Source organism: Bubalus bubalis, chromosome 13, assembly GCF_019923935.1.
Source record: "Bubalus bubalis isolate 160015118507 breed Murrah chromosome 13, NDDB_SH_1, whole genome shotgun sequence".
Lineage (NCBI taxonomy): Eukaryota > Metazoa > Chordata > Mammalia > Artiodactyla > Bovidae > Bubalus > Bubalus bubalis.
This window is the reverse complement of record NC_059169.1, coordinates 14571674-14597983: the sequence shown is the minus strand read 5'-3', so window position 1 is coordinate 14597983 and position 26310 is coordinate 14571674. Positions and strand designations below refer to the sequence as shown.

Sequence of the window (26310 nt, the reverse complement as noted above, 5' to 3'; positions counted from 1 at the left end):
CCCAGGAAAGTGAGAAGCATCAGCCTCCCACCTCCCCCAGCCCACACACAGAATTCTTCAGGTAACTTCTTCAGCCTTACCAGGAGGCACCACCTCCAAAACTACACCAGTGACTTTGCCAAAGCACCTCATGGCACCTCAGAATTTTCCTTCCAAGGACTAATGACATACAAACGCATGTCCACAGTGACTTTCACTATTTGATTCTTTATTAATCCACTACTTGATGAGACATAAATTCCAAGAAGGAAGGAATTCTCTCCTGCCATTGTACACACACATCTAGCTTGTGCCAAGCTTCAGGTAGACACTCAGTTACTTTGTGGAGTAAGTGGTTGGATGAATAAATTCAAATTTGAACCCAAAAGTCTAGCAGAAAACAAGAAAGGTTTTTCTTCTCAACTGATTTTAGTCTTAACAAGATCCTATCAATCCTATTGTTTTTTACATTTGTTAAAGTACATTTTGGTTTTGTTTGCTTTTTTCTACAACTAAGGCAATATTTCCAAAATGTGGCCTATTTTCAGGTACATAGGGGCATTTACTAAAGATATTGATATTTTGGTCTCTAAACAAAATCACTTTTCAGTTCAGTTCAGTTCAGTCGTTCAGTCATGTCTGACTCTTTGTGACCCCATGAACCGCAGCACGCCAGGCCTCCCTGTCTATCACCAACTCCTGGAATTTACAGAAACTCATGTCCATTAAGCCAGTGATGCCATCTAACCATCTCATTCTCTGTTGATCCATTCTCTTCCTGCCTTCAATCTTTCCCAACATTAGGGTCTTTTCAACTGAGTTGGCTCTTCACATCAGGCGGCCAAACTATTTGAGTTTCAGCTTTAACATCAGTCCTTCCAATAAACACCCAGGACTTATCTCCTTTAGGATGGACTGGTTGGATCTCTTTACAGTCCAAGGGACTCTCAAGAGTCTTCTCCAACACCACAGTTCAAAAGCATCAATTCTTTGGTGTTCAGCTTTCTTTATAGTCCAACTCTCACATCCATACATGACCACTGGAAAAACCATAGCCTTGACTAGATGGACCTTTGTTGAAAAGTAATGTCTCTGCTTTTTAATCTGCTATCTAGGTTGGTCATAACTTTCTTTCCAAGGAGCAAGAGTCTTTCAATTTCATGGCTGCAATCACCATCTGCAGTGATTTTGGAGCCCCCCAAAACAAAGTCAGCCACTGTTTCCACTGTTTCCCCATCTATTTGCCATGAAGTGATGGGACCAGATGCCATGATTTCAGTGTTCTGATGTTGAGCTTTAAGTCAACTTTTTCACTCTCCTCTTTCACTTTCTTCAAGAGGCTCTTTAGTTCTTCTTCATTTTCTGCCATAAGGGTGGTGCCATCTGCATATCTGAGGTTGTTGATATTTCTCCTGGCAGTCTTGATTCCACCGTGTGTTTCCTCCAGCCCAGTATTTCTCATGATGTACTCTGCATATACGTTAAATAAACAGGTAAAAAAATTCAGTCTTGATGTACTCCTTTTCCTATTTGGAACCAGTCTGTTGTTCCATGTCCAGTTCTAACTATTACTTCCTGATTTGCATTCAGGTTTCTCAAGAGGCAAGTCAGCTAGTCTGGTATTCCCATATCTTTCAGAATTTTCCACAATATATTGTGATCCACACAGTCAAAGGCTTTGACATAGTCAATAAACCAGAAATAGATGTTTTTCTGGAACTCTCTTGCTTTTTCGATGATTCAGCAGATCTTGGCAGTTTGATTTCTGGTTCCTCTGCCTTTTCTAAAACCAGCTTGAACATGTGGAAGTTCATAGTTCACATATTGCTGAAGCCTGGTTTGGAGAATTTTGAGCATTACTTTACTAGCATGTGAGATGAGTTCAATTGTGCAGTTGTTTGAGCATTCTTTGGCATTGCCTTTCTTTGGGATTGGAATGAAAACTGACCTTCTCTAGTCCTGTGGTCACTGCTAAGTTTTCCAAATTTGCTCACATACTGAGTGTAGCACTTTCACAGTATCATCTTTTAGTATTTGAAATAGTTCAACTGGAATTCCATCACCTCCACTAGCTTTGTTCATAGTGATACTTCCTAAGGCCCACTTGGCTTCACATTCCAGGATGTCTGGGTCTAGGAGAGTGATCAAACCATCATGATTATCTATCTGGGTTGTGAACATCTTTTTTGTACAGTTCTTCTGTGTATTCTTGCCACCTCTTCTTAATATCTTCTGCTTCTGTTAGGTCCATACCATTTCTGTCCTGCATTGAGCCCATCTTTGCATGAAATATTCCCTTGGTATCTCTAATTTTCTTGAGATATCTCTGGTCTTTCCTATTCTATTGTTTTCCTTTATTTCTTTGCATTGATCACTGAGGAAGGCTCTCTTATCTCTCCTTGCCATTCTTTGGAACTCTGCATTCAAATGGGTATATCTTTCCTTTTCTCCTTTGATTTTTGCTTCTCTTTTTTTCACAGCTATTTGTAAGGCCTCCTCAGACAGACATTTTGCTTTTTTGCAATTATTTTTCTTGGGGATGGTCTTGATCCCTGTCTCCTGTACAATGTCATGAAGCTGTGTTCATAATTGTGACAGAATGTGGTCCACTGGAGAAAGGAATGGCAAACCACTTCAGTATTCTTACCTTGAGAACTCCATGAACAATATGAAAACAGAATAAACAAACAGAAAACAATATGAAACAGAAAGATGAACTCCCCAGGTCAGTAGGTACCCAATTTGCTACTGGAGATCAGTGGAGAAATAACTCCAGAAAGAATGAAGGGATGAAGCCAAAGCAAAAACAACACCCAGTTGTGGATGTGACTGGTGATAGAAGCAAGGTCCAATGCTATAAAGAACAACATTGCATAGGAACCTGAAATGTTAGGTCCATGAATCAAGGCAAATTGGAAGTGGTCAAACAGGAGATGGCAAGAGTGAACATCAACATTCTAGAAATCAGGGAACTAAAATGGACTGGAATGGGTGAATTTAACCCCAGTGACCATTATATCTACTACTGCGGGCAGGAATCCCTTAGAAGAAATGGAGTAGCCATCATGGTCAACAAAAGAGTCCGAAATGCAGTACTTGGATGCAATCTCAAAAACGACAGAATGATCTCTGTTCGTTTCCAAGGCAAACCATTCAATATCATGGTAATCCAAGTGTAGGCTCCGACCAGTAACACTGAAGAAGCTGAAGTTGAATGGTTCTATGAAGCCCTACAAGACCTTTTAGAACTAACACCCCAAAAAGATATCCTTTTCATTGTAGGGGACTGGAATGCAAAAGTAGGAAGTCACGAAATACCTGGAGTAACAGGCAAATCTGGCCTTGTGTACAGAATGAAGGAGGGCAAAGGTTAATGGAGTTTTGCCAAGAGAACGCACTGATCATAATAAACACCCTCTTCTAACAACACAAGAGAAGACTCTACACATGGACATCACCAGATGGTCAACACCGAAATCAGATTGATTATATTCTTTGCAGCCAGTGTCAGAGAAGCTCTATAGAGTCAGCAAAAACAAGACTGGGAGCTAACTGTGGCTCAGATCATGAACTCCTTATTGCCAAATTCAGACTTAAATTGAAGAAAGTGGGGGAAACCACTAGACCATTCAAATCACTTTTGATTCTGCCCAAATAAAAAGTGCTTCCTTCATCAGAACACAAAGCAGCTGGACAAAGAAAATCTGTCAGCCCCGGAAAAGTCAAAGTTTTCCCCACATCATAATTTTAATATTACTGCACACATCTACATGGGAAGAAATTTCAAGCCTCAGACAGTTTAACTGAATTTTGGTGGAAAAGGAATAAAAAATTCTAGTGAATCAGAAACTCCAAAGTATGATAATATGGGTTTAAAGACGCTGATGCTGGGTAAGATCAATGCAGGAGGAGAAGGGGACGACAGAGGATGAGATGGTTGGATGGCATCACCAACTCAATGGACATGAGTTTGAGTAGGCTTCGGGAGTTGGTGATGGACAGGGAGGCCTGGTGTGCTACGGTCCATGGGGTTACAAAGAGTTGGACACAACTAAGCAACTGAATTGAACTGAACTGAACTATGTGATTCTGATGAACTAGACAACTAAATATTTTAAAGGGTTGTAGAAACTATATGGGCTGAAGAAGCACCTAATATCTAAATGAAAGTCTTACCCGAATTACTTCAACCCACCAGGAAGCAAGGGCTTCCCTGGTGGCTCAGAGGGTAAAGTGTCTGCCTGCAATGCAGGAGACCTGGGTTCGACCCCTGAGTCGGGAAGATCCCCTGGAAAAGGAAATGGCAACCCACTCCAGTACTCTTGCCTGGAAAATCCCATGGATGGAGAAGCCTGGTAGGCTACAGTCCATGGGGTCACAAAGAGTCGGACATGACTGAGCAACTTCACTTTACTTCACCAGGAAGCAGTTTTCAATGATAACACCTACTCTTCTCACCACTCTTATTCTCAACCATTTGTCCCATCTTTACTGAAAATAGCTACTGCTGGCAGATCTCTAAATTCCTAGACCAACTTCCTGCCAGACATCTTGTATACACAAGGGAAATTTTAGGTTTTCTGCCCAGATCACAAGTGCTTCCTTCATCAGAACACAAAGCAGCCTGACAAAGAAAATTTGTCAGCCCCAGAAAATTCAATATTCTCCCCAGGTCATAATTTTAATATTACTGCACACATCTACATGGGAAGAAATTTCAGGCTTCTGACAATTCAATTGCATTTTGGTGGGAAAGGAATAAAAAACCCTACCCAAATATTTGAACACAATTCCCTGAAAACCTTCTGCAGGATCCCTTTCATGCCACAGTTCCTGGTGTATCACACAATCTACCAAAGAATCAGAGTTACTACTTTTTTCCACTACAACCATACTTAATGATTAGGCATTTGCAAGAGCCCAGACATGATGAAGCTGGAAGTTTTCTTCAGTTAAATATTTTCTGAGCATCTTCTATTTGAGAGGACTACAAAGATGAATGAGGCACTGTATCTGCCCTTTAGGTAAGTCTGGAGCTCAGGGAGGGAAAGAAATCCATTTACACCTGGCTTAGTGAGGACAAAGTCATGTCCAAGAGTTCAAAGGAGGAGATAGGGATTCAAGAGGGTGTGATAGTTACTTTTTTTAAATATAAATTTATTTATTTTAATTGGAGGTTAATTACTTTACAATACTGTATTGGTTTTGCCATACATCAACATGAATCCACCATGGGTATACACGTGTTCCCCATCCTAAACCCCCGTCCCTCCCCCCCCACAACACCATCCCTTTGGGTGATAGTTACTTTTATGTTAATTTAGGTAAACCACAGTCCCCAGACATTTGTTCAAACATGTATTACAGTGAAAGTATTTTTCAGATGAGATGGACACTTAAATAAGGAGACTCTCAGTAGAGCATAGAGCAGATTATCCTCAATAATGTAGGTGGGCCTCATCCAATTAGTTAAAGGCCTTAAGAAAAATTAGACTAATATCAACAATAATAAAAGCACAGCCACACAACACACACATGAAGCTTCCATCTTGGACAAATTACCGTGTCACTCATTACATCACTACAGTCCAAGGATATTCCTGAATGTCTTATGTCAAGACATGAAAGCTATGAAAAAGAAATTTTGTAAACTGCATGGACTATCCCTTATCAGTGTTGCTAGAAGTCCCATAAGAAAGAATGATAAACTCAGGGAATCAGAAATGACCCAGTATGGCTGATCTGTTTTATGGGTAATAGTTTTTTAATAGTATAGAAACCTCATCACATACACACAAATCTCGTTTGAGTCAGCACAGGAGATGCGGTCTGCTTCCTTCCTCCTCTTGCTTTGGGTCACTTTAACTGCCCTGCAGGCATCACTGCACATAGAGCCTGTGCCACTGCTATTGATATTACTGCCCCTAAATGAGCAGGGATCCTACGTTCTTTGTAATGCATTCTACCTAAGAGGAGACAGGAGTATGTAAGACAGTTTGGAATGACTGACAGATTTGACACTGAGAGAGTTAAATCTCACCTAACTGGAACACAGTGACCCCACAAAAAAGGAGGCAATTTACAAAAGAATCCACCTGCAATGGAAAAAGGTTATCTGTCACCAAACCTCGATTCTTTGGATGCTGACAATGGCCTCTGACACCTTCTCGACAGCCATGGGGAAGTAGAGGGTGCTCGAAAACCGCAGAGCCTCGAACAGCATCACCACCACAAACACTTGGCTGGCTGTAATCCGGTTGTCAAGGAGATCATTGGTGATGAAAGTGACAAAAATCATAACTTTGCTGACAGTGAAAAATGAGGCCAAATTCATTCCTCTAAGGTAGGAACTTTTCAGAATCTTGGAAATTTCCTTCCTAGAAAGGACAGTAGGAAATAGCATTTTTAAGAACTATTGACATCCAACACATGAATTCAAGTGCCCTGTGTGAGTGGCCCCTTTTGAGGAAGTGGACACAAATTAAGGTAAACCATCAATCATGTCATGGAGACACTCAGAGTGCACACCTGGGACTCTGCCTCAAACCAAGGACTACACACTTCATCACCACTTCACTTTTCCAACTAAATGAAGTCTTAATGCCACAGTTTTAAAAAACTGGGCTCAATCTGACAGATTTGAACATACATACATTCAGCAAGCATTCACAACCACATATCCTGTGCTGGGCTCCTCATTGATGACAGAAAAAAATGTCCACCCCCATCAGGACCTCATGAACTTGGAGAGGAAAAGAATAATAAACCTCAGGACTTCCCTGATGGTCCCATGGATAAGAATTGGCCTCCCAGTGCAGCAGACAGGGGCTCAATCTCTGGTCTGGAAGATTCCACATGCTGCAGAGCAACTAAGCCTATGTGCCACGACTACTGAGCCCAAGCTCTAGAGCCTGTGCACTACTGCAGCTACTGAAGCCTGTGCACCTGGAGCCTCTGCTCCGCAACAAGAGAAACCACCAGTTAGAAGCCCAAGAACATCAATGAAAAAGCAGCCCCCACACACCACAACTACAGAAATCCTGTGTACAACAATGAAGACCCAGCACAACCAAAAATAAATGAATAAAGAAATAAAAAAGATGTAGTATGAAGCGTGTGTACATTTTTAAAAAAGAATAAACACAAAATTTGTGAGACACCAAGACATTAGACCGAGGCAGCCAGCACATCCCCACAGGAACACAGAGTTGAGTCATGTAACTCAGAGCAGTAGAGACAGGACAAGTCACACACATGTGGACCCTGAGAAGATGAGCAGGAGTCAGTTAGGATTGGCAGAGACCAGAGAAGAAGGAAGATGAGTGTGTATTTCCAGCAGAGGGCGGGGCCCCCACAAAGATGCAAAGTGAGAGGTGACAGGTTACTCCCAGAAAATTTTAAATACCCTGTGCTAGAGTATAAAAGCTCATCAGATATTTAAATGAAACATTTTTTAAAAATCTACAAACATAAAGCAAAGACAAATAGATAGTATTTTCATGGCTCTGTTTGGAATGAGTAATACTGATCCATAATGTTTGGCCTGATACAGGTACACTCAATCTATAATCTCCCCATTTATGCTATATTAACATATATTATAGCTTTAGTTTAAATATCATCTCAAACACTAATATCTTAGAATCATTGCTTAATTGGAATTTGCAGCATTAAGAAGTATTTGGAATTTCATTTCTGTATAAGTAAGAATCATATGTATTTCAAAAAGATGGTAAATGAAAGAGCAGCTGAAAATTACATCTCTACTATTCCCCTTAACCCTCTTGCCACATATGGGGGGATGGAGGGGTAGTATTTAAATTTACCTTAATGTGAAAACTCAGTAAGACTTCTAAACCATTTAGTAAAAATAGGAAATAAAACAGTACAAACATACACTGATACATTAAAAAAAATAAATAAATAAACTTACCTTCTCAGTCTGGAAATAAGGTCTATAAATGACTTTTCCCAAGCATTCATTTTTATTGTTTTGATGCCACTTATAACTTCACTCATGGTACTGATCCTGTCATCTGTAAGAGCTGCGGTCTTACTCCTGAGGGGACAGACATGAGAGATGAGCCTTAGTGATCACAGCATAACTTTCTGTAGCAGCAACAGTGGGCACAAGGAGGGATCAGTAATCAAATTATTTTCTATAGCTCTTTTGAGATGACAACGCAGGCAAGTCCTACTCAAAGTACACATTGAGAAAATCTTCAATTAGGAAGTCAACCATTCAGTCCCATTCAAGAAGTAACTTGGAGAACTTGCCATATCAGCTAAGGAAGACCTGAAATGAGTCAGATACAAACAATCTTCCCAAGGAGGTTGTGCTTGGGCAGAGAAGGCAGAAACGGATGGACCAGGAAGACAGTGTCTATGATGTAAAAAAATAGGAGTAAAATTCTGGGGAGCTGAAAAGATGGGGCTGTTAATTCCACTGGGAAAAGAGAGCAAGAAAATCTTTAGAGACGTGGTAGCATTGGAACAGAGCCTTGAAAGATAAGGAGCATCTCTCAACAGCAAAGACAGGAAAGGAAATTTCAAATAGACAAAAATATCACATGTAAATTCACACATAAAAAGAAAAAACTCAAGGAAAAAAATCTTCAAACAGCACAATACCTCCATCACCTGACAACCTGACAATGACCCACCTCCAACCCTCTGGGACCTGCTTCAGGTCTATCTCATCACCATTAGGCCCTTCATCACCAGCCACTGTTCTATCACATATGCTGCTGGGACTGTGGGGTTTTATAAAGACACAATTAAGGTCAACCTTGCCCTTGGGGTGCCTATAACTTAATGGAAACATTGAAATAAAACAAGACATAAATACACTACCTGAAGGTGGCTCTAAAACAAGCTTAACAAAAATAAATGCAGCTAGAAATGGGCCTGTAAAATTATTACTCTTTTTAATAATGTTTAAATAACTTGGACATTGGTAAATTCTTCTTAAGGACTCTCCACTTATTCAGGTACAGTGTCAGGAGGAGCCAGTGAGGGCCGTCACCTTTTCTGTTTAAAGATCAGCCCTCAGGTTAAGGCTGGAGCCTCTACTGGCTAAGCCTGAAGGGTCTACAACCCATGCAAAGAAGATTAGAGAAGGCATTGGTTTTGTTTCTGAACAGAAGCATCGACTTCATTGGCAGACTGTGGATGTTACCAAGCACGTATCACCTATTTTTTAAACCAGCGTTTCTCTTACCGGAGTGATGAAAACAACTTTCCAAAGCAGCTTTGCAAAAGCAGAAGAATAATGAGAACCGCCATCCCAGCAAGGCATGACATTCCTATTTCCATCCAGAGCAGGGCGGTCACTGCGATAGCCTGCAGTGGCCCCACCCACAGATAGTGCAAGAACATTGTTACCTTAAAAGAGAAAGACAAAGCCTTCTTGAGACTGTATACAATCAAAATCAGTAAAGACACAGTGTAGAAACAATCTGCTCTGAAAGAACAGACTGGAACCTAAACAGGGATTCTCAGTGGGTTTTAAACCAGCTAAAGCAGAAACCCATGTCCAGCCCAGACGACGCTGTTCCTGGCAGCACAGGGCCAGCTTCAGGGACATCCAGGGAGAACCCAACCTGAAGGAAGATGTTGATTTTGTCTACACTGCAAATGAGCTCAGGGCATCCCCAAACTCTCACTTCCCCCTATATTCAGCCCCCATCTCACACTAGCACCCAAGAAAAACTTATGATAAGTACCACACTCTCTAGTAATTATTTATGTACTTACCTCCCTAATGGGCTGTGGTTTCTCCACAGCAAAAACTAAATCATATTCAACCTTGAAACTGAGTAGTGGCCTTACTTCATGCTTGATGAATGAATAACTGAAAGAGAAACGTCTGACCAACAGCTACAAGGCCCTGGATACTGTGATCTATTCATAAAGTAAGTGGAAAAAAGAGTGTGAGGGGACAGAAGAGAGTAGGCTGTGTCTGGCTGAGGGCCACCCACTTGGTATTATTCCTCGCAGGCTCCCTATGCAGCAGGCACTGAACAGGGCACAGGGGAAAGAACAACCCCTGCCCACCAGGCCTTCATCAGCCAGAGGAGGAGGGAGACAGTTCAGGCAGCAACACTGACTCCACGTACCCAGAAGGGCCATGCCAGGAGGACCCCTAGGGACACTCACTGAGCCGGGCAAGAACACTGCTGCCTGTCTGTTACTAGAAAAACAAAACCCTCATCTACAGGACAATCCAGATTATTACATCTAAGTTGCACATAGAGGAAATGAGAGTTGGGCAAAGAGAACACTTAAGTCCTCAACAGAACCCTGGCCGACACCAAATGCTGGCATCTGGCATCCCAATGAGCTGAATCCAGTGAGAAAGACAGGACATGGAAGAGGATCCCTCAGGGGCAGCTCACCTGGTCAAACCTGTTCACATCGTTGGACAGCAGGTTGACTATATGGCCTGTGGTGGTCTTCCCCATGGCCGAGCTACTTAGGCTAAGTGCCTGAAATGAGAGAGGGAGACAGAGATCCGGATTCCTAAGGTGATAGCAAGTCACTCTAAGAACATAACAAAATAAAGCGTATTTTCCTGGGATCTTGCCTGGTGTCAGGATGACAGCAGGGCTCTAGGGACCCACCTTCATCCTTCCTATCCTCAGTGTGGCAGAAACCTCAGCCACAAGGACGGTAAAGGGAGGAGAGGGAGGTAGAAGCAAATCCCCCACCCACTTTCTCAGTGAACTTGGACCTGCCTGAAGTGTAAAGGGTATAGATTTAGACTTAGGGGTCAACTAAAGTACTTTTGAGGCAAATTATATGAGAGTGGAGAGATTGCATTAAGGAAATAAAATAAGAGACTTGGACTATAAATCTGGAATCAATCATTAATTCTTTGGGTGATGTCATTTTAACACTTTGGGTTTAGTTTCTTCATTCTAAAGAGTATGGAATCTTCATTCTGAAGAGTATGAAAGGGAATCTTCATTCCCTTTCATTCTGAAATGAGTATAATGCTCAAAACACTATTCCTGTGAGGAACCTCTGTTCTTAATGCCAGTCTTCTGAATCTAAAAAACAGAGCCTGTGTTTCACAGTCCCTTTATTTGGCAAAGACCTCTGAAAAATGCCCTAGAAAGCTGAGGAACCTGAACAGACACCACGAGTTGCTTCAACAAACCATCAAGTGGAGGCTCTGATGCAAACAAAATGTCATGGTTCATAAAAACTTCTTGTTTAGTCCTTGAATTAAATAGAAAACTCAGCAATCAAGTGTGAATGTAAAACAGTATAGCTGTGATGGAAGAGAGTATAGCAGTTCCTCAAAAAAGTAAACATAAAATCAGCATCTAGCACAGCAAGACCACTTTTGTGGATGTACTCAAAAGAACTGAACACACAAACTTGATCTTTTTGCACACCTATGTGCAAAAGTTCACAATAGCCAAAGGTGGAAATAATCCAAAAATCCACTGACAGATGAATGGATACAAACAATGTTGTATAGACCTATAATGGAATATTGCCTTTTGATTGCCTTTGCTCAGTCGTGTCCGACTCTTTGCAACCTCATGGACTGTCACCTACCAGGCTTGTGTCCATGGGATTTTCCAGGCAATAGTACTGGAGTGGGTTGCTATTTCCTTCTCCAATAATGGAATATTATTCAGCCTTAAAAAGAAATTAAATTCTGGCACCGGCTTCAACATAGATGAACCTTGAAGACATTGTGCTACATGACATAAGCTAGACACAAAATGACAAACATTGTGTGATTATACTTATATACAGCACCTAAAGTAGTCAAATTCAGAGAGAGAAGAAGTAGCATGGTGATGGATGAGGGGAGGGAAGTTCTGAACAATGTGAAAATACTTGATGTGAATAAACAGTGTACTTAAAAAGAGTTAACATAGTAAATGTTATATTGTATATATTTTGCCACAATTTAAAAAATCAATGATAAAAAGTAATTTTACCAAAGCTGTGGAAATGTGAATAAACAAGTCATTTTACATAGGATACCTCCTGAAAGATCATTCCAAGTTCAGCTGAAAAGAACACTAAAATGCTGAATGGGGCATTTTAGGAAGCTGCAGATGTGCAGCCTTAGAGAGCTCCTGGAGATGTGCCCCAGCCATAAACCAATGGTGCAGACAAATTACAACTATGAGCTTAGTAGCCATCCCATTTCTAACACCCAATGTGACTTCTTCCCAGGACCAGGGATTAGAAGTTGAATAAGAGCCACAAATGTTCAGAGCTGCTCTGTAGCACCAGATTTGCCCCTAGGAATCAGCCCACCTGTAACCTTCAAAAAAGAAGTGTCTTATTCTGCACCTCAGCAGGATTCTGGATGCAAGGCTGGTCTAGTGCTAAGTCACTTCAGTCATGTCCGACTCTTTGCAACCCTGTGGACTGTAGCCCGCCAGGCTCCTCTGTTGGTGGGACTCTCCAGGCAAGAATACTGGAGTGAGCTGCCATTTCCTTCTCCAGGGGATCTTCCTGACCCAGGAATTGAACCCAGGTCTCCTTCATTGCAGGAAAATTCTTTAACATCTGATGCCCTAGATGAAAGGCTAGGCACAAGGAAATTTGTCTTTCCCACATTTCTTGAATTTCAGATTAAGTCTATGGTTTAACCTCTAAAATTCCTGACTTCATACAGGGACAGTTCTTTCAGGCATAATCAAGCCAGCAAATGAACACCTTTGGGAGAAATTCACCTTCACACAGCATACATGCCAGGTCAGATCAGATTTCCCAAAGGTGATGTTCCAAAGTGTTAGCTGGAAAGAAATAAAACAGGTGGACTATGGCTCACCTATACAGCGAAGAGTAAGTTTTGACTGAACCATCACCTCACACCTAACTTTTTTTTTTTCTGTTTAAACTCATTTTATTCAGTTTTTCCTTAAATGCACATGACAAAACTAAATAGAGAATAGCTGTTATTTAATACATAAGTATTTAATGTGATACTCAATTCTCCAGGTTAAAAGATCAATAACCACAGCAAGAAAAACAAGCCAGTGTTTCTCAATTTATGTTATCAAATACTAAATCATCTACATTAGTTGGCATGCTAATAATTTTCACTCAGTTTGGAAACTTTGCATCAGTGGTTCACCAAAGCAGCAGCAGAGACCTGTTAAGGTTTAAATTCTTGGGCCCCATGCCAAGATGCTGGGGTTTCCCAGGTGGTGCCAGTGGCAAAGAATCCGCCTGCCAAAGCAAGAGACCTGAGTTCGATCCCTGGGTTGGGAAGATCTCCTGGAGTGGGAAATGGCAACCTGCTCCAGCATTCTTGCCTGGAAAATCCCATGGACCGAGTTGGACCGAGCAGCCTCAGGCTACTCGGTCCATGGGGTTGCAAAGAGTCAGAAACGACTGAAGTGACTAAACACATCCTAAGACGTACTTAAATCAGAAACCCATCAAACTATGTTTTCATAAGGTGCCTAGTACTTCTGCTGAGTCCCCACTTGCTCCACATGGAGATCAAATTTAGACTAGTATGCACTAGCAGGATTTGCTAAAATAGTTGTATCTTTAGTGAAAACATATGGTTGTAAGCACTGTATAATTGTTCTGATGCCAATCTTTAGAAGTCAGACATAAAATGCATTGTTTAACTAATTATCAAATTAAGAAAAAGAAAATCTTCTCTAGCTTTCTTCTTCCCTACAGCAAATGGGATAGTTAGCTTCAGCTCACCTCCCTCATTCCACAATGATTATCCAATATCATTTGGCCTGGTTCTACCTGGATATAGTTTGTTGATTGGCAGTATTTGGACTGTTAGTGGAAACATCATACTATAAGAATATTGTACAAATTTATGTAATAAGGTATTTTTTCTCTGGATATCTCCAGCCCGCAACTGTATCCACCTTGCTCATATCCTGCTATTGTCGTTGTTTAGTCACTGTCGCACCTACATCTTTTGTGTCCCTATGGGCTATTGCCTATGAGGCTTCTCTGTCCATGGGATTTTGCAGGCAAGAACACTGGAATGTGTTGCCTTTTCCTTCCCCAGGGGACCTTCCCGATCCAGGAATCCAACCTGAATCTCTTGCTTTGGAAGGCGGACCCTCCACCACCGACCCACCAGGGAAGTCTACTCACTTCCTGTATGCTTCTAATTTTCTAGGCTCTCCAATTATGAAATTATGTTAAGCTCTATTTTTTTCTCTACAATTGTATGTTTTGGAAGCAACCTCACACCTAACTTAAGGCTTTCACAGTATAGTTCTGGTGAATTTAATGCATATTCATGGGAGCTAAGCGTGATCTAGGAAGACAAGCATCATTTGTGGGGAAATCTAAGTATTTTTCTGCTAAATGGTAGACTGCGAAAGAGAATAGGGCTTCCCTGGTGGCTCAGTGGTTAAAAATCTACCTCTTCTAGAGGAGGAAATGGCAATGCACTCTTATATTCTTGCCTGGGAAAGTCCATGGACAGAGGAGCCTGGAGGGCTACAGTTCATGGGGTCACAGAGCACAACTTAGCGACTGAGCAAGCACGCACGTACACAAGATGATGATGAAGGACAAGGAAGACCCCTGACTAGAGTGGACAGGCACCGCTGCCATTTCCGCATCACCCAAGAGGAAACCTGCTCACGTGCAATAGCCAAACACCGAGCGTGAGATGTCAGGCCCTGGATTCACACAGCCCTGACATTAATAAGACTCTGCTCAAGAAAAGATGAGAAGACACCTTACATTTTGCAAAGAAAAGCATTCCTAAGAAACAGAATCTCTAGATAAGTAGCAAGCAGGTAAAAGAAGCAATAATTTTGATTTAAATTGTTTGGTTTAGTTTTCAATAAGGATTTTTTAAATAAAAATTATATATATTTAAGGTGCACAACATGATGTTTTGTTAAAAATACAAAAATGATTTCTGTTTTAAAACCAATTAACATATTCATCATCTCATGTAGTTATCATTTTGTGTATGTGAGATGAGCTCACTAAGACCCACTCTCTCAGCAACTTTCAAGTATACAATACAGTTAAGTAAGGATTTGAAAAAAAGCAAACAACCCAGAGCAACAAGATACACAGGATCAAGTTTATATGGAGTCTTCAGCTCCTGACATAGTGTATTTGTGGCAATTTCTTTGTAAAGACACCCGAAATCCTTACTCTTTTTATATTAGCTAAGACCAGAATAAACTATGAAATAATTCTATGGCATTTCTCAATAGGAAATCACTGAACACATCAAATCAGGTCTTATTAAAACTGCTATAATGCATGCTAAAGACAAAAAGGAAATATTTAATTATGAAAATAATTTGAATGAACTGCCACAAATTCTCTCCAAATTGCCAAGAACAATGGAAAATTTCAGGTTTTATCCCAAATATCCAACTATTTTCTTTAATACCATTAAAACAATCATAATTATAGAATATAGTGAGTGAGTCTCTATATGCATAGATTTTATTTATATTTTTCTTTAGTTAACACAATTTTACTGAATATGAGTAAATGGGCCATATAAAAATATAATCATTCCCTTTCTCAAACACATTCTGGTCTCCTATATTTAATTTTATAAATTAAATCTCCTAGATTTAATCCAATCACTGAAGTTCACTTTCAAATACAACTTTGATATAAATGAAGGTTTTAATGAACAACAACAAAATTTCCATCAATACTACTTTGGCATGAAAACACTGAAAATCAATGTGATATTTTTGGTACATATTTTTTAATTAGATTTTGTTACAAATTTAGTAGATATTGTGTAACAGCCTATGACTAAAAGTCATCAAAGGCAGTCTTGATCTGATCTCAATAGAAAATTTTTTATTATATATTTGTAAAGTTTGCTTAAAGGACAACAAACTTGGCTTGATGCAAATAAGCTTCTCTGCTTCTGTTCAGTCACTCAGTCATGTCCAACTCTCTGAGGCCCTATGGACTGTAGCCTGCCCGGCTCCAGGGAATTCTCCCAGCAAGAATATTGGAGTGGGTTGCCATTTCCTTCTCCAGGGGCTCTTCAAGACCCAGGAATTGAACCAGTGTCTCCTGCATTGGCAGGCAGATTCTTTAACACTGAACCATCATCTGGAAGCCCTAGCAAAGTATAAATGATCCCAGTTACAAAATTTTTAATTTACAGAGAACTTTCCCAAAATATTTCTGATGCTTCAGGGGAGGTACACATTGTGTTACCCAGTGGCACTTACCTTGCGGTAGATCATATGGCACACGGCTACTCTCAGCCTCATCCCCACACGCTGAATGTGGTATGAGTACAAGTGGTGCAGAACAGCCCACACGAGCACGCAGGTGCTCAGCCCTGCTGTGTAGCCATAGGCTTCGTGCAAAGCAGCAGAATCATTGGGATCGTAGGTTTCAACATAACTAACCATTTTCCCCAAAAATATGGGTTGAACTACTCTGGTGCCTTCCTGAAAGAAAAGAAAAAAAGCCTTAATTAGAAATGTTAGTTTCTCTTTACACAGATTTACTTTTAGCATTAGCATGCTAAAAATACATTTTGACAAAATGATACATTCATGGCTAATTTAAAAGAAAAATATGCAGATTCACTATCTCCTATAAGACAAGTGGACAACAGTTTTAAGCTTAAGACAAAATTTTACATTCAAAAATAGTAAAGCCTTAGTATCATGCTTAGTGTAATGTGAATGCTCAGTAAATACCACAACCAGGCTCAATACCAACTGAGCCTTAAGATGAATAAGGAAAAAGGTGGCAGAAGAAGAATCTGCTTCCATATGAAGAAGCCTGTGGCAGCCTGCCCCTGTCCCCTGTATTCTTAATGTCCCAGCCCAATAGAAAGTCAACCTGGTTCACATATGGGAGACATGCTTTTATTACCTTCTTTGTGAATCTTTATGAACTGAGACTCTGGCACAAACACATCCACTCTTTTCCATCCCAAACTCCACATGTCTGTAGGTCAAGGGAATGGGAATCAGCTTCAGCTGGAATACCACAGAGAAACCAGGCTTGGCAGCTCTGCAGGCTCTCAGGTCCCGAGAGCACTGCCTCAATATGTCTCTACCCCCTAGAAGTTGGAATGTTCCTTGGAGTGAAAAATTAAATATGATGGAGGTCAAGCTAAAAAAAATCATGTCTTCCGTGGTTCTCCATCCACCATTCACTGCAGTTGGTGGTTTGGAAGAAATGTTCCCAATCCTCTCTTCCCCAAGGTTAAACCAATTCACTCAGGGTGCACTGAGGCTTCCACTCTGAGTAAGACTTAGGGAAAGCAAGCTTCTTTCCCAAAGAAAAAGGCAAAGAAACAGCAACACCTACCCACCCTGCCAAACAGCCACTTTGCCCCACAACTTACTCCCTCCCTCTAGTCACTCCTTTCTCCCCAGGTCCCCTTCTTTCTCCACCATCAAAGAAAACCAAACACTCAATGAATCCTAGTCACCAAAAGTAAATACCTTGACCCTCAACATCATTTCCTCCACAGACTTCTCAAAAGACAAAATGCCAAAAGTTTGGAAGTCTTTCAGGAACAGGGCTTTTCCTTTTCTGGCAATCCCGCCTTATTAGCATGGACAAGGGAAGCTTGGCTTACCTGACAGATTTGCTTTGATAGCCCTCTTCTGTCTGTCTGAAGCTGAGGAACGCACACACAAGAGGTGGGAAGGAGAATCCGTAACACCAAACACCAAAAAACTAAGCATTTCCTGCTCAGCCAACTAGTACCTAATTAGGATATTTATCAAAAGATGTCCCCATCCCTCATATGGGGGTCTCATTAAACCTTAGCATTCCTGTCTTGTTCTACACAAATGGACACACACACATTCACAGGCTGCACCAACTGCCTCTCCCTCCATGAAGTCATGGAAATTTTCATCTACTATAGAGGATAAAGGAAACACTATTTAGTTGAAGAGGTATAAGTAAGATGATCAGTCTAGAGTAAAATGGCCAGTTCTGATACCTTTCCACCATGTTCTGTCACCCATTCCAAGAGGCACAGAGAGCTCATGGAAGAGTCCCTCATAAAATGGATTGTCAAACACACTGTTTATAGAGTTTCCTGAGATGGAAATGTGGATGCTCACACAGAGAAGCAAGAACATCAAACTGTGCACACAGGCAGTCCCAGCCCAGGTATGGCCAAGGGCAGTCCAGTACTGCAGCCACAAACCACCAGAATCCCAGCAGTAATATCTGCCATCCCAAACTTTCCTAAAACTTATGATTCTCTTTGGGAATCACTGTTGCCTGTTACTCAGGTCTCCATTTCAGCTAACATCCTTGTGATTACAGGAGAAATAAAAGTAATGTCACTCACCAAACAGAGTATGGATAAATGCAACAAATCCAGCAATAAAGAGTGTAAATAAAGGCAGGTCTCTACTGCCTAAGCGTATCTGGAGTTTTTCACTGAGAAACAAAATTTAATAACCCAGTTGAGGGACTTCCCTGGTGGTCCTTTAGATAAGACTCCATACTCCCAACATAGGGGACCTTGGTTCGACCCCTGGTCAGGGAACTAGATCCCGCATGCAGCAAATAAGACCTGGTACAGCCAAAAAATAAAAAACAGTTGGAGAAATAGCCTCATTAAGGTATAATGCCAGTTTATGGCTCATATCTTCCACTCATCTGTCAATTCTTTTTATTCTTCATAATGATTATTATTTAATTGGAATAGAAAATTTGTTATCTTTCAAAAAGATAACAAAGGATTTCAAACATGAAGTGTTACTGATGCAGTTTGGGAGGAGAGTCATTTATTATTCTTAAGCACTATTTTGGGACTTCCTCCAATGGCTCAGTGGTAAGGAATCCATCTCAACACAGGAGTCACAGGAAATGCAGGTTTGATCCCTGAGTTGAGAAAATCATCTGGAGGAGGAAATGGCAACCCACTCCAGGATTCTTGCCAGGATAATCCCATGGACAGAGAAGCCTGGTGGGCTACAGTCCCTGGGGTTACAAAGAGTCGGACACAACTGAGTGACTGAGCACACATGCACAACTTTGCCTCCAGCAAGGAGCAGTCACGGCAATTCAGAGATGTGATGAAAAGTATAATGTACAAGGAATTTCCATCATGGCATAAGTTGCAACTATGGAAAACAGAAAATTGATATTATGCTCCGTATGAAACATAGCAGCAAGTAAAAATCAATTTTCCAGTACTGTCTCTCAAACAGAAAAAACAGAAACCAAAAGAGTGAATAGCACAAAATTGTGAAAACAAAACCCCAAGTACATATAGAGAGAAAGAATACACATATTAAATATGATTCTTCAAAGCTTCTAGAACAACACAGGACAGAAGTTATTGAAGTCATCAAAGGTAGACTGAGTAGATCTGTCCCCTCCACACACAAAGAAAGGTTAGATGAACAGTCATTTAATAGGACAGCTGGCAGCAGCACTTGTAATCTGTGAATGTTTCCATTTCTGACATTTGGTAAAACTGACTGAGGCAAACCAGGCAAAAGATTTTCCAGCTACCAGAAGATTAACTCCTGCATATGCTCAATGTTCTGTTCTGAGTATTAACTCCAAGTGAAACAGTGGTGTGAATCCCAAGGATAGACCAAATTTCAGAAGACTCTGCTTGTCTTGGAGAGTCTCTCAGAGAGGCAAGGAGTGGCTGTGGCTCACCCTGGGGACACAGACACTGGTGGCAGCCATTCCCGGGAGCTGCCCCCACCACGTGTACGCTGGTGTGGGCAGACACCACCAAGGAAATCTCTCATCTGTACACTCCTGATTCTCACCGTCAACTAAAAAGAAATAAAACAACTGAGAAAATATTCATTATCAACCATGAAGCTAACCATACTGAAATTTTCTTGATCAGCAGGAACGAGGTCAAACACTGTCCCTTAAACCCTTCCTCTTTGACATAAATCTATGATCACATGTATATTCTTTCCACAAACCAATTGAGAATATAGTTCTTATTCTTTCACAAGAATTCTTCACAACTCTGAAATCATAAAGGATCTTTAAAAGAGCAGAATTTATTTATTTATTTTTTTTAATTTTATTTTATTTTTTAAACTTTACATAATTGTATTAGTTTTGCCAAATATCAAAATGAATCTGCCACAGGTATACATGTGTTCCCCATCCTGAACCCTCCTCCCTCCTCCCTCCCCACACCATCCCTCTGGGTCGTCGCAGTGCACCAGCCCCAAGCATCCAGTATCGTGCATCAAACCTGGACTGGCAACTCGTTTCATACATGATATTTTACATGTTTCAATGCCATTCTCCCAAATCTTCCCACCCTCTCCCTCTCTCTCAGAGTCCATAAGACTGTTCTATACATCAGTGTCTCTTTTGCTGTCTCGTACACAGGGTTATTGTTACCATCTTTCTAAATTCCATATATATGCATTAGTATACTGTATTGGTGTTTTTCTTTCTGGCTTACTTCACTCTGTATAATAGGCTCCAGTTTCATCCACCTCATTAGAACTGATTCAAATGTATTCTTTTTAATGGCTGAGTAATACTCCATTGTGTATATGTGCCATAGCTTTCTTATCCATTCATCTGCTGATGGACATGTAGGTTGCTTCCATGTCCTGGCTATTATAAACAGTGCTGCGATGAACATTGGGGTACACGTGTCTCTTTCCCTTCTGGTTTCCTCAGTGTGTATGCCCAGCAGTGGGATTGCTGGATCATAAGGGAGTTCTATTTCCAGTTTTTTAAGGAATCTCCACACTGTTCTCCATAGTGGCTGTACTAGTTTGCATTCCCACCAACAGTGCAAGAGGGTTCCCTTTTCACCACACCCTCTCCAGCATTTTTTACTTGTAGACTTTTGGATCGCAGCCATTCTGACTGGTGTGAAATGGTACCTCATAGGAAACTATTAGGAAGGTGAAAAGACAGCCTTCAGAATGGGAGAAGATAATAGCAAATGAAGCAACTGACAAACAACTAATCTCGAGAATATACAAGCAACTCCTACAGCTCAACTCCAGAAAAATAAATGACCCAATCAAAAAATGGGCCAAAGAACTAAATAGACATTTCTCCAAAGAAGACATACAGATGGCTAACAAACACATGAAAAGATGCTCAACATCACTCACTATCAGAGAAATGCAAATCAAAAGAGCAGAATTTAATACCACAACATCCATTATTCAGGATTCTCTGAGAGTCTGAGTCTCTGAGGCAGACTTTTTATTTTGGCCATACCATGTGGCATGCAGAATCTTAGTTCCCCAACCAGGGATCAAAAACCCTCACATCTGCACTGGGGGCATAGAGTCTTAACCACCAAGCTTCGACTGCCAGGGAAGCTTGTGGTAGCCATTTCTTGACAGAGACCTTGGTATTCAGCCTCCTGAAAGCACCTGATTTTGGGTCTCACCTTTTGCTTCTTAGGATAACTTCTTGCAGGGTTAGGTTAGAAACTAGAACTTCTGCAGTGGATAGAATCCCTTCTCCAAGTTAATGTACTTGAAACATTTCTCACCCAATTTCCCCATATCTCATTCATGGAAATAAAGACACAAAAATAGAAACACGCTAACAAAGAATGGCAACCCACTCTGGTGTTCTTGCCTGGAGAATCCCAGGGACAGTGGAGCCTGGTGGGCTACCGTCTATGGGGTCACACAGAGTCGGGCACGACTGAAGTGACTTAGCAGCAGCAACAAAGAAAAACACTTGAGTGAAACATATAAGTAGAAAAGAGTGAGCTTGTAGGAAAAAATTGAACAGGCAGTTAATCTTTAGAACTGGGGGAGTTTTAAAGTGGAGTTGAGAAAAATCCAGAGATAAGGAGGAAAAGCAGTAAATCTGGGAAATCATACCCACCAGCATTCTAGATATCCTAGCCTTCACTCATCTTTAACACGGTGGTCTTCATCCTGACTGCACCTTAGCATCACCTGGGTGGGGATAAGGGCACTCTGATGCCCGAGGCCCAGCCGCCAGAAATTGGTTCAGGTTCAACTGCTTAGGGATGAAGCCTGAAGATTCCTCTCCCTGGAAGATTCTGGAAGCTGAAACTAACCCCATGTAAGCATCTGCTAAACTTCATTCTTGCACTGTCTTGGCAGCTGAGCCTGGAATGGCTACAGACCTGCTCTGAAGGAATTACAACGATCACAGAGTTCTAATCAGAGTTCCATGGCACATTTCATGCTTCCAGAAAAATCCTTATAAACCCAAGTCCAGAGATTACGGTATTGAAATTTTCATTCTGCACAGTAGGAAAAATAAAATTTCAAATAAAACTATATTTAAAAACATTAATAAAAAGATGAGTCAAAATTAGCCTGAAAAGTTATCCCTAAAAGGAGAAGGAGAATTAGAATAGAGCTAACGAGGATATCAGCCTTCTTTAAAAGTAGCCTTGTCTTGATTTTGGAATCATGAAAACATTATACAGAATTATAATCATAAAATAACTAATATTTTAAAAAGCAATTCCTAAAATTTCAAAGTAAATTTAAATAAAAGTACCTAAATATCTACCCATCCAGTTGGTTCACAGAGCCATACAAAAAAGAACTATCAAAAGTGATTTTAAACAAAACATTTTGAAAACACATTCTCTGCATCATACACCCACATGAAGACAATATGAACTGCAAAAAGATAAATTTTATAGTGTTTTCAGAAGTCACATTATAAGAAAAAACAAATGAATAATTATGTTGACATCAATGAGAATTGGGCTTAGACTTGGGACAAAGAGAATAGATGATGGGAGAAAAGAGATACAGATGTAAGCACAATAAGATGAAGTAAAAACACTAGTGTCCTGCATCTGACTTGGATTGGAAACACCCATGTAAACATATTTGTTTACCTTAAAAAATGTATTCTAACTTTGTCTGATGGAAAATAGCCAAGAAACAATGCTGCTGCTGCTAAGTCGCTTCAGTCGTGTCCAACTCTGTGTGACCCCACAGATGGCAGCCCACCAGGCTCCGCCGTCCCTGGGATTCTCCAGGCAAGAATACTGGAGTGGGTTGCCATTTCCCTCTCCAATGCATGAAAGTGAAAAGTGAAAGTGAAGTCGCTCAGTCTTGTCTGACTCTTCGCGACCCCATGGACTGCAGCCCACCAGGCTCCTCCGTCCATGGGATTTTCCAGGCAAGAGTACTAGGAGTGGGGTGCCATTGCCTTCTCTGCCAAGAAACAATAACCAAGAGCAATAAGCTCTTCTAGTACCCAGACTATAGTCTTTAAATACCATTTCACAGTAAAAGAAGACAGGGCTGCTTGGAGAAATGGATGATTCCAGGGCTGAGCAAATGCTGTACAAAATGAACTAGAAATATTCTGTCATATCAGAAAGCAAAAAACAAAACAAAAGACATGAAAAAAAATAAAGAAAAACTAGCCAAGACTTCTAGAGTATGTGCAAAAGACTTAGGACCCAACCTGAATATACTCCTACTGCCCAAATATGGCCAAAGGTTGACACAAGCATAACAAATGAAATGGACTGAAGCGGATCAGAAATGCTTAAATCCATGAGCGCAAACCGACAGTCACAAAACCAAACCAAACAAACAACAATAAAAACTTACTAGCCCCTCTCCTCACTAGAGGAGAACCAATTGATCATTTTGAAAACAGGTTTTAAAAACTGAAATTATTTTCCCCTACTCTCCCTATAAATACTATAGGTGAGTGTTAACCAAAGTGCTTAAAACATCTCCATTTTGCAACCCTTAATAAATTAATGGACCTTGAGCAAGGATCATGATTAGCTCCAACCTCACACACACATACACACGCACACACACAAAAGATGTTATGTACCTTATAATGGATATATACAACCCTACCTCCTATATAGATGAAAGGGGTGAAGAAAATCCAAATGAGCTACATCCAACTTCTAGACCTAAACACCAACCTAAGGTGCCAGAGGAACATGTGAATTGACACAGAGGGAGAAGCGATCAGCCAAATCCAGGCTGTGGGAATCTCTACAGGACAAACAACCTAGAGGCTCGGGGTGGAGGGGAACAGAAAGGCAATCTGAATAACCTGTGTCAGCCAAGTGTAACTTATTTAATACTGCCTCAAACAGAAGAGGGGAAAAAGACACCTGTGAGCACTGGCTAGATATTAAATGTTAATGATATTAAAGTTAATATTTATGCTAAATATGTTTAGTGGGGGAGATTCCATATCTTTTAAAGATACACACTAAAATATTTATGGATAAAAATGATACGATGTCTTGGAACTGCTTTAAAATAATCTTGGGAAGTAAGAGTGAGTTTCAGAAGAATCGAGACTGCTCATTATGGCAATTATTGAAGCTGGCTTAGGGTGACATAGGGGCTTATTTCCCTTTACCCTTCTGCGTTCTTAGCTTAGGATCTCTGTAATAAATGACAGAATAGCAAGAGAAAATCAAACAGAAGTTTATTCATATGTATATTTCTGATACACATGTGAAATATCAAGAACTGAGTAACTCTCTGAGATGGCCCAAGCCATCACCTTAAATACCGTCCCCAGCTAAAGACTAAAGATAAGGTGATAGGGCACCTATGAGAGGTTAATAGGAAAAGCAGCTTAAACTACAGTAGGGTTGGGTTTGTTATGCAGATTTCATCCTTCTTGAAGACTGTCCTTCAACAGGATTCTTCTGTGATTAAGAGCCATCCTTTTTTTTCTGGTACAGAGAGGGAGACACCTTTACAAATGGAGACTTCCTTTATCAGTGTAAATGTCCCTTAGAAGAATAACTTCTACTCTGTCTTCAGAGTTTCTCCTGTGTCTATTTCTGAAAAACACAATCAACTCACAACAATCTTTCTGCCAGAGAGCCCTATTCTGGAGTGACACATTATGCTACCCTTTCAGTCTATTCTATTTTTGTATTTTTGAAATGTTCTTAAAAATCTACAGGAAATTAAAACAAAACAAAACAAAACACTATAGAAAGCAGTTGACAGAGGAGCACAGAGCTGTTGCTAGAAAAGCAGCTCCTCCTGGCTCTGAGCCTCAGTGAAGGCTGTGGGAGGAGAGGACAGAACACAGAGAACATGGGTCTAGCAGTCAGAACACCGTGCCTCAGAGACCAGGTTGGCCACCTGAGAGTCACATGACCCCGAGCCAATCGTGTGCCCTCCTGGGCCTCCGGGTCTTTATCTGTGAAAATACCGGCCTTGCCTCCCTTGGAGGAATCCTGGGGCAGCTAAACGAGCTACAACAGCTCAGAGAGCTCTGAAACCACCATAAAAACAAGGGTTTTTCATCACTTTTATTATTAGAAGTCCTGGTAAGAGATTTACTCTATTCTTAATGGCAGAGCCTGGTTTCACAAAGGGCTTGGAGAACTCCTTGTTGCTCACAGGTGGTCACAGTGGAATAAGAACTCTTGAGAAAAGCCATGTGTAAAGCCAAATTTTCTAGACTGCAATTTGTTTCACTTCTAAGCAGATAGCTAAAATTTTTAACCATTATGAATGCAATCTTTTAAAAATAGTCTCCTACCTCCCTAACTACAGAATGAAAATGGATTGAAGAGGGTGGAGGAAACAAGTGAAACAGGTGAGGGAACTTAAGAGGTACAAACTCCAAATTATAAAATAAGTAAAAGGGGATTGGGGGCAAAAAATAAATATATAAAAGTTTAAAAAATAAATAAATCACAGGATTATAATATACAACACAGGAAATATATTCAATAATATTGGAATAATTTTGCATGGTGACAGTTGGTAACTAAACTTATCATGTACCATATAAAATATTAAATCACTAATGATGTATACCAGAAACTAATATAACATTGTAAGCCAATCATACTTCAATTTAAAAAAATTGTTTTAATTTTACATTAAAAACTTACATATGCTTAGAAAAAGAAAAGAAGATGGATATAAAACCCCAATTTATAACTCAAGGTCATCACTTTGGACATTACCAACATCTAATGGCTAATGCTATGCTCTCAGGAACCAGCAGGGCGCACACAGCAGGTGTGCTCGGCAGGTCCCCTTCTGCTTGGCTCAAGGCCCCCTCCTCCTCTCCCTTGCTGTGTGGTCCTCAGTGGTTGCTCTCAGCCCACAGTGTCTTTGCCACCAACAGCCACTCCTCAGCCTCCTGGGTTGAGCAAAGTGAGGGACACATGGAAGAAAGGATTGGGAAATAAATGCAAAGACCACTCAGCTCTTGGGGAACCAGCCATGAGTCGAGGCACAAAGCCCACTGTGGGATGCAGAGGATTCTGTTTACTTCCTGCCCATCAGCTGAGCTCCAAAGTGAACATTTACACACACACGTGCTTCCCACAGCCTCCACCTGGACCAGAGACCATCAGCAAAAGTGGCTTCAAACAAAGGCCAAGTGACCAGACAAGGCTGGGCC

At 40.8% G+C, this 26310-nt stretch overlaps 1 protein-coding gene across 1 annotated transcript in view; it reads right to left on the bottom strand.

Moving 5' to 3' along the window:
* LOC112577712 (ATP-binding cassette sub-family C member 4) overlaps positions 1-26310 on the bottom strand; it is a 161705-nt gene that overhangs the window by 121898 nt on the left and 13497 nt on the right. The window contains exons 4-8 of the mRNA XM_045162483.1: positions 16170-16394; positions 10377-10466; positions 9200-9363; positions 7913-8038; positions 6107-6356 (exon numbers count right to left, since the gene is read on the bottom strand). Coding sequence (XP_045018418.1) covers positions 6107-6356; positions 7913-8038; positions 9200-9363; positions 10377-10466; positions 16170-16394 — 855 coding nt within the window. The remainder of the gene's footprint in view (positions 1-6106; positions 6357-7912; positions 8039-9199; positions 9364-10376; positions 10467-16169; positions 16395-26310) is intronic.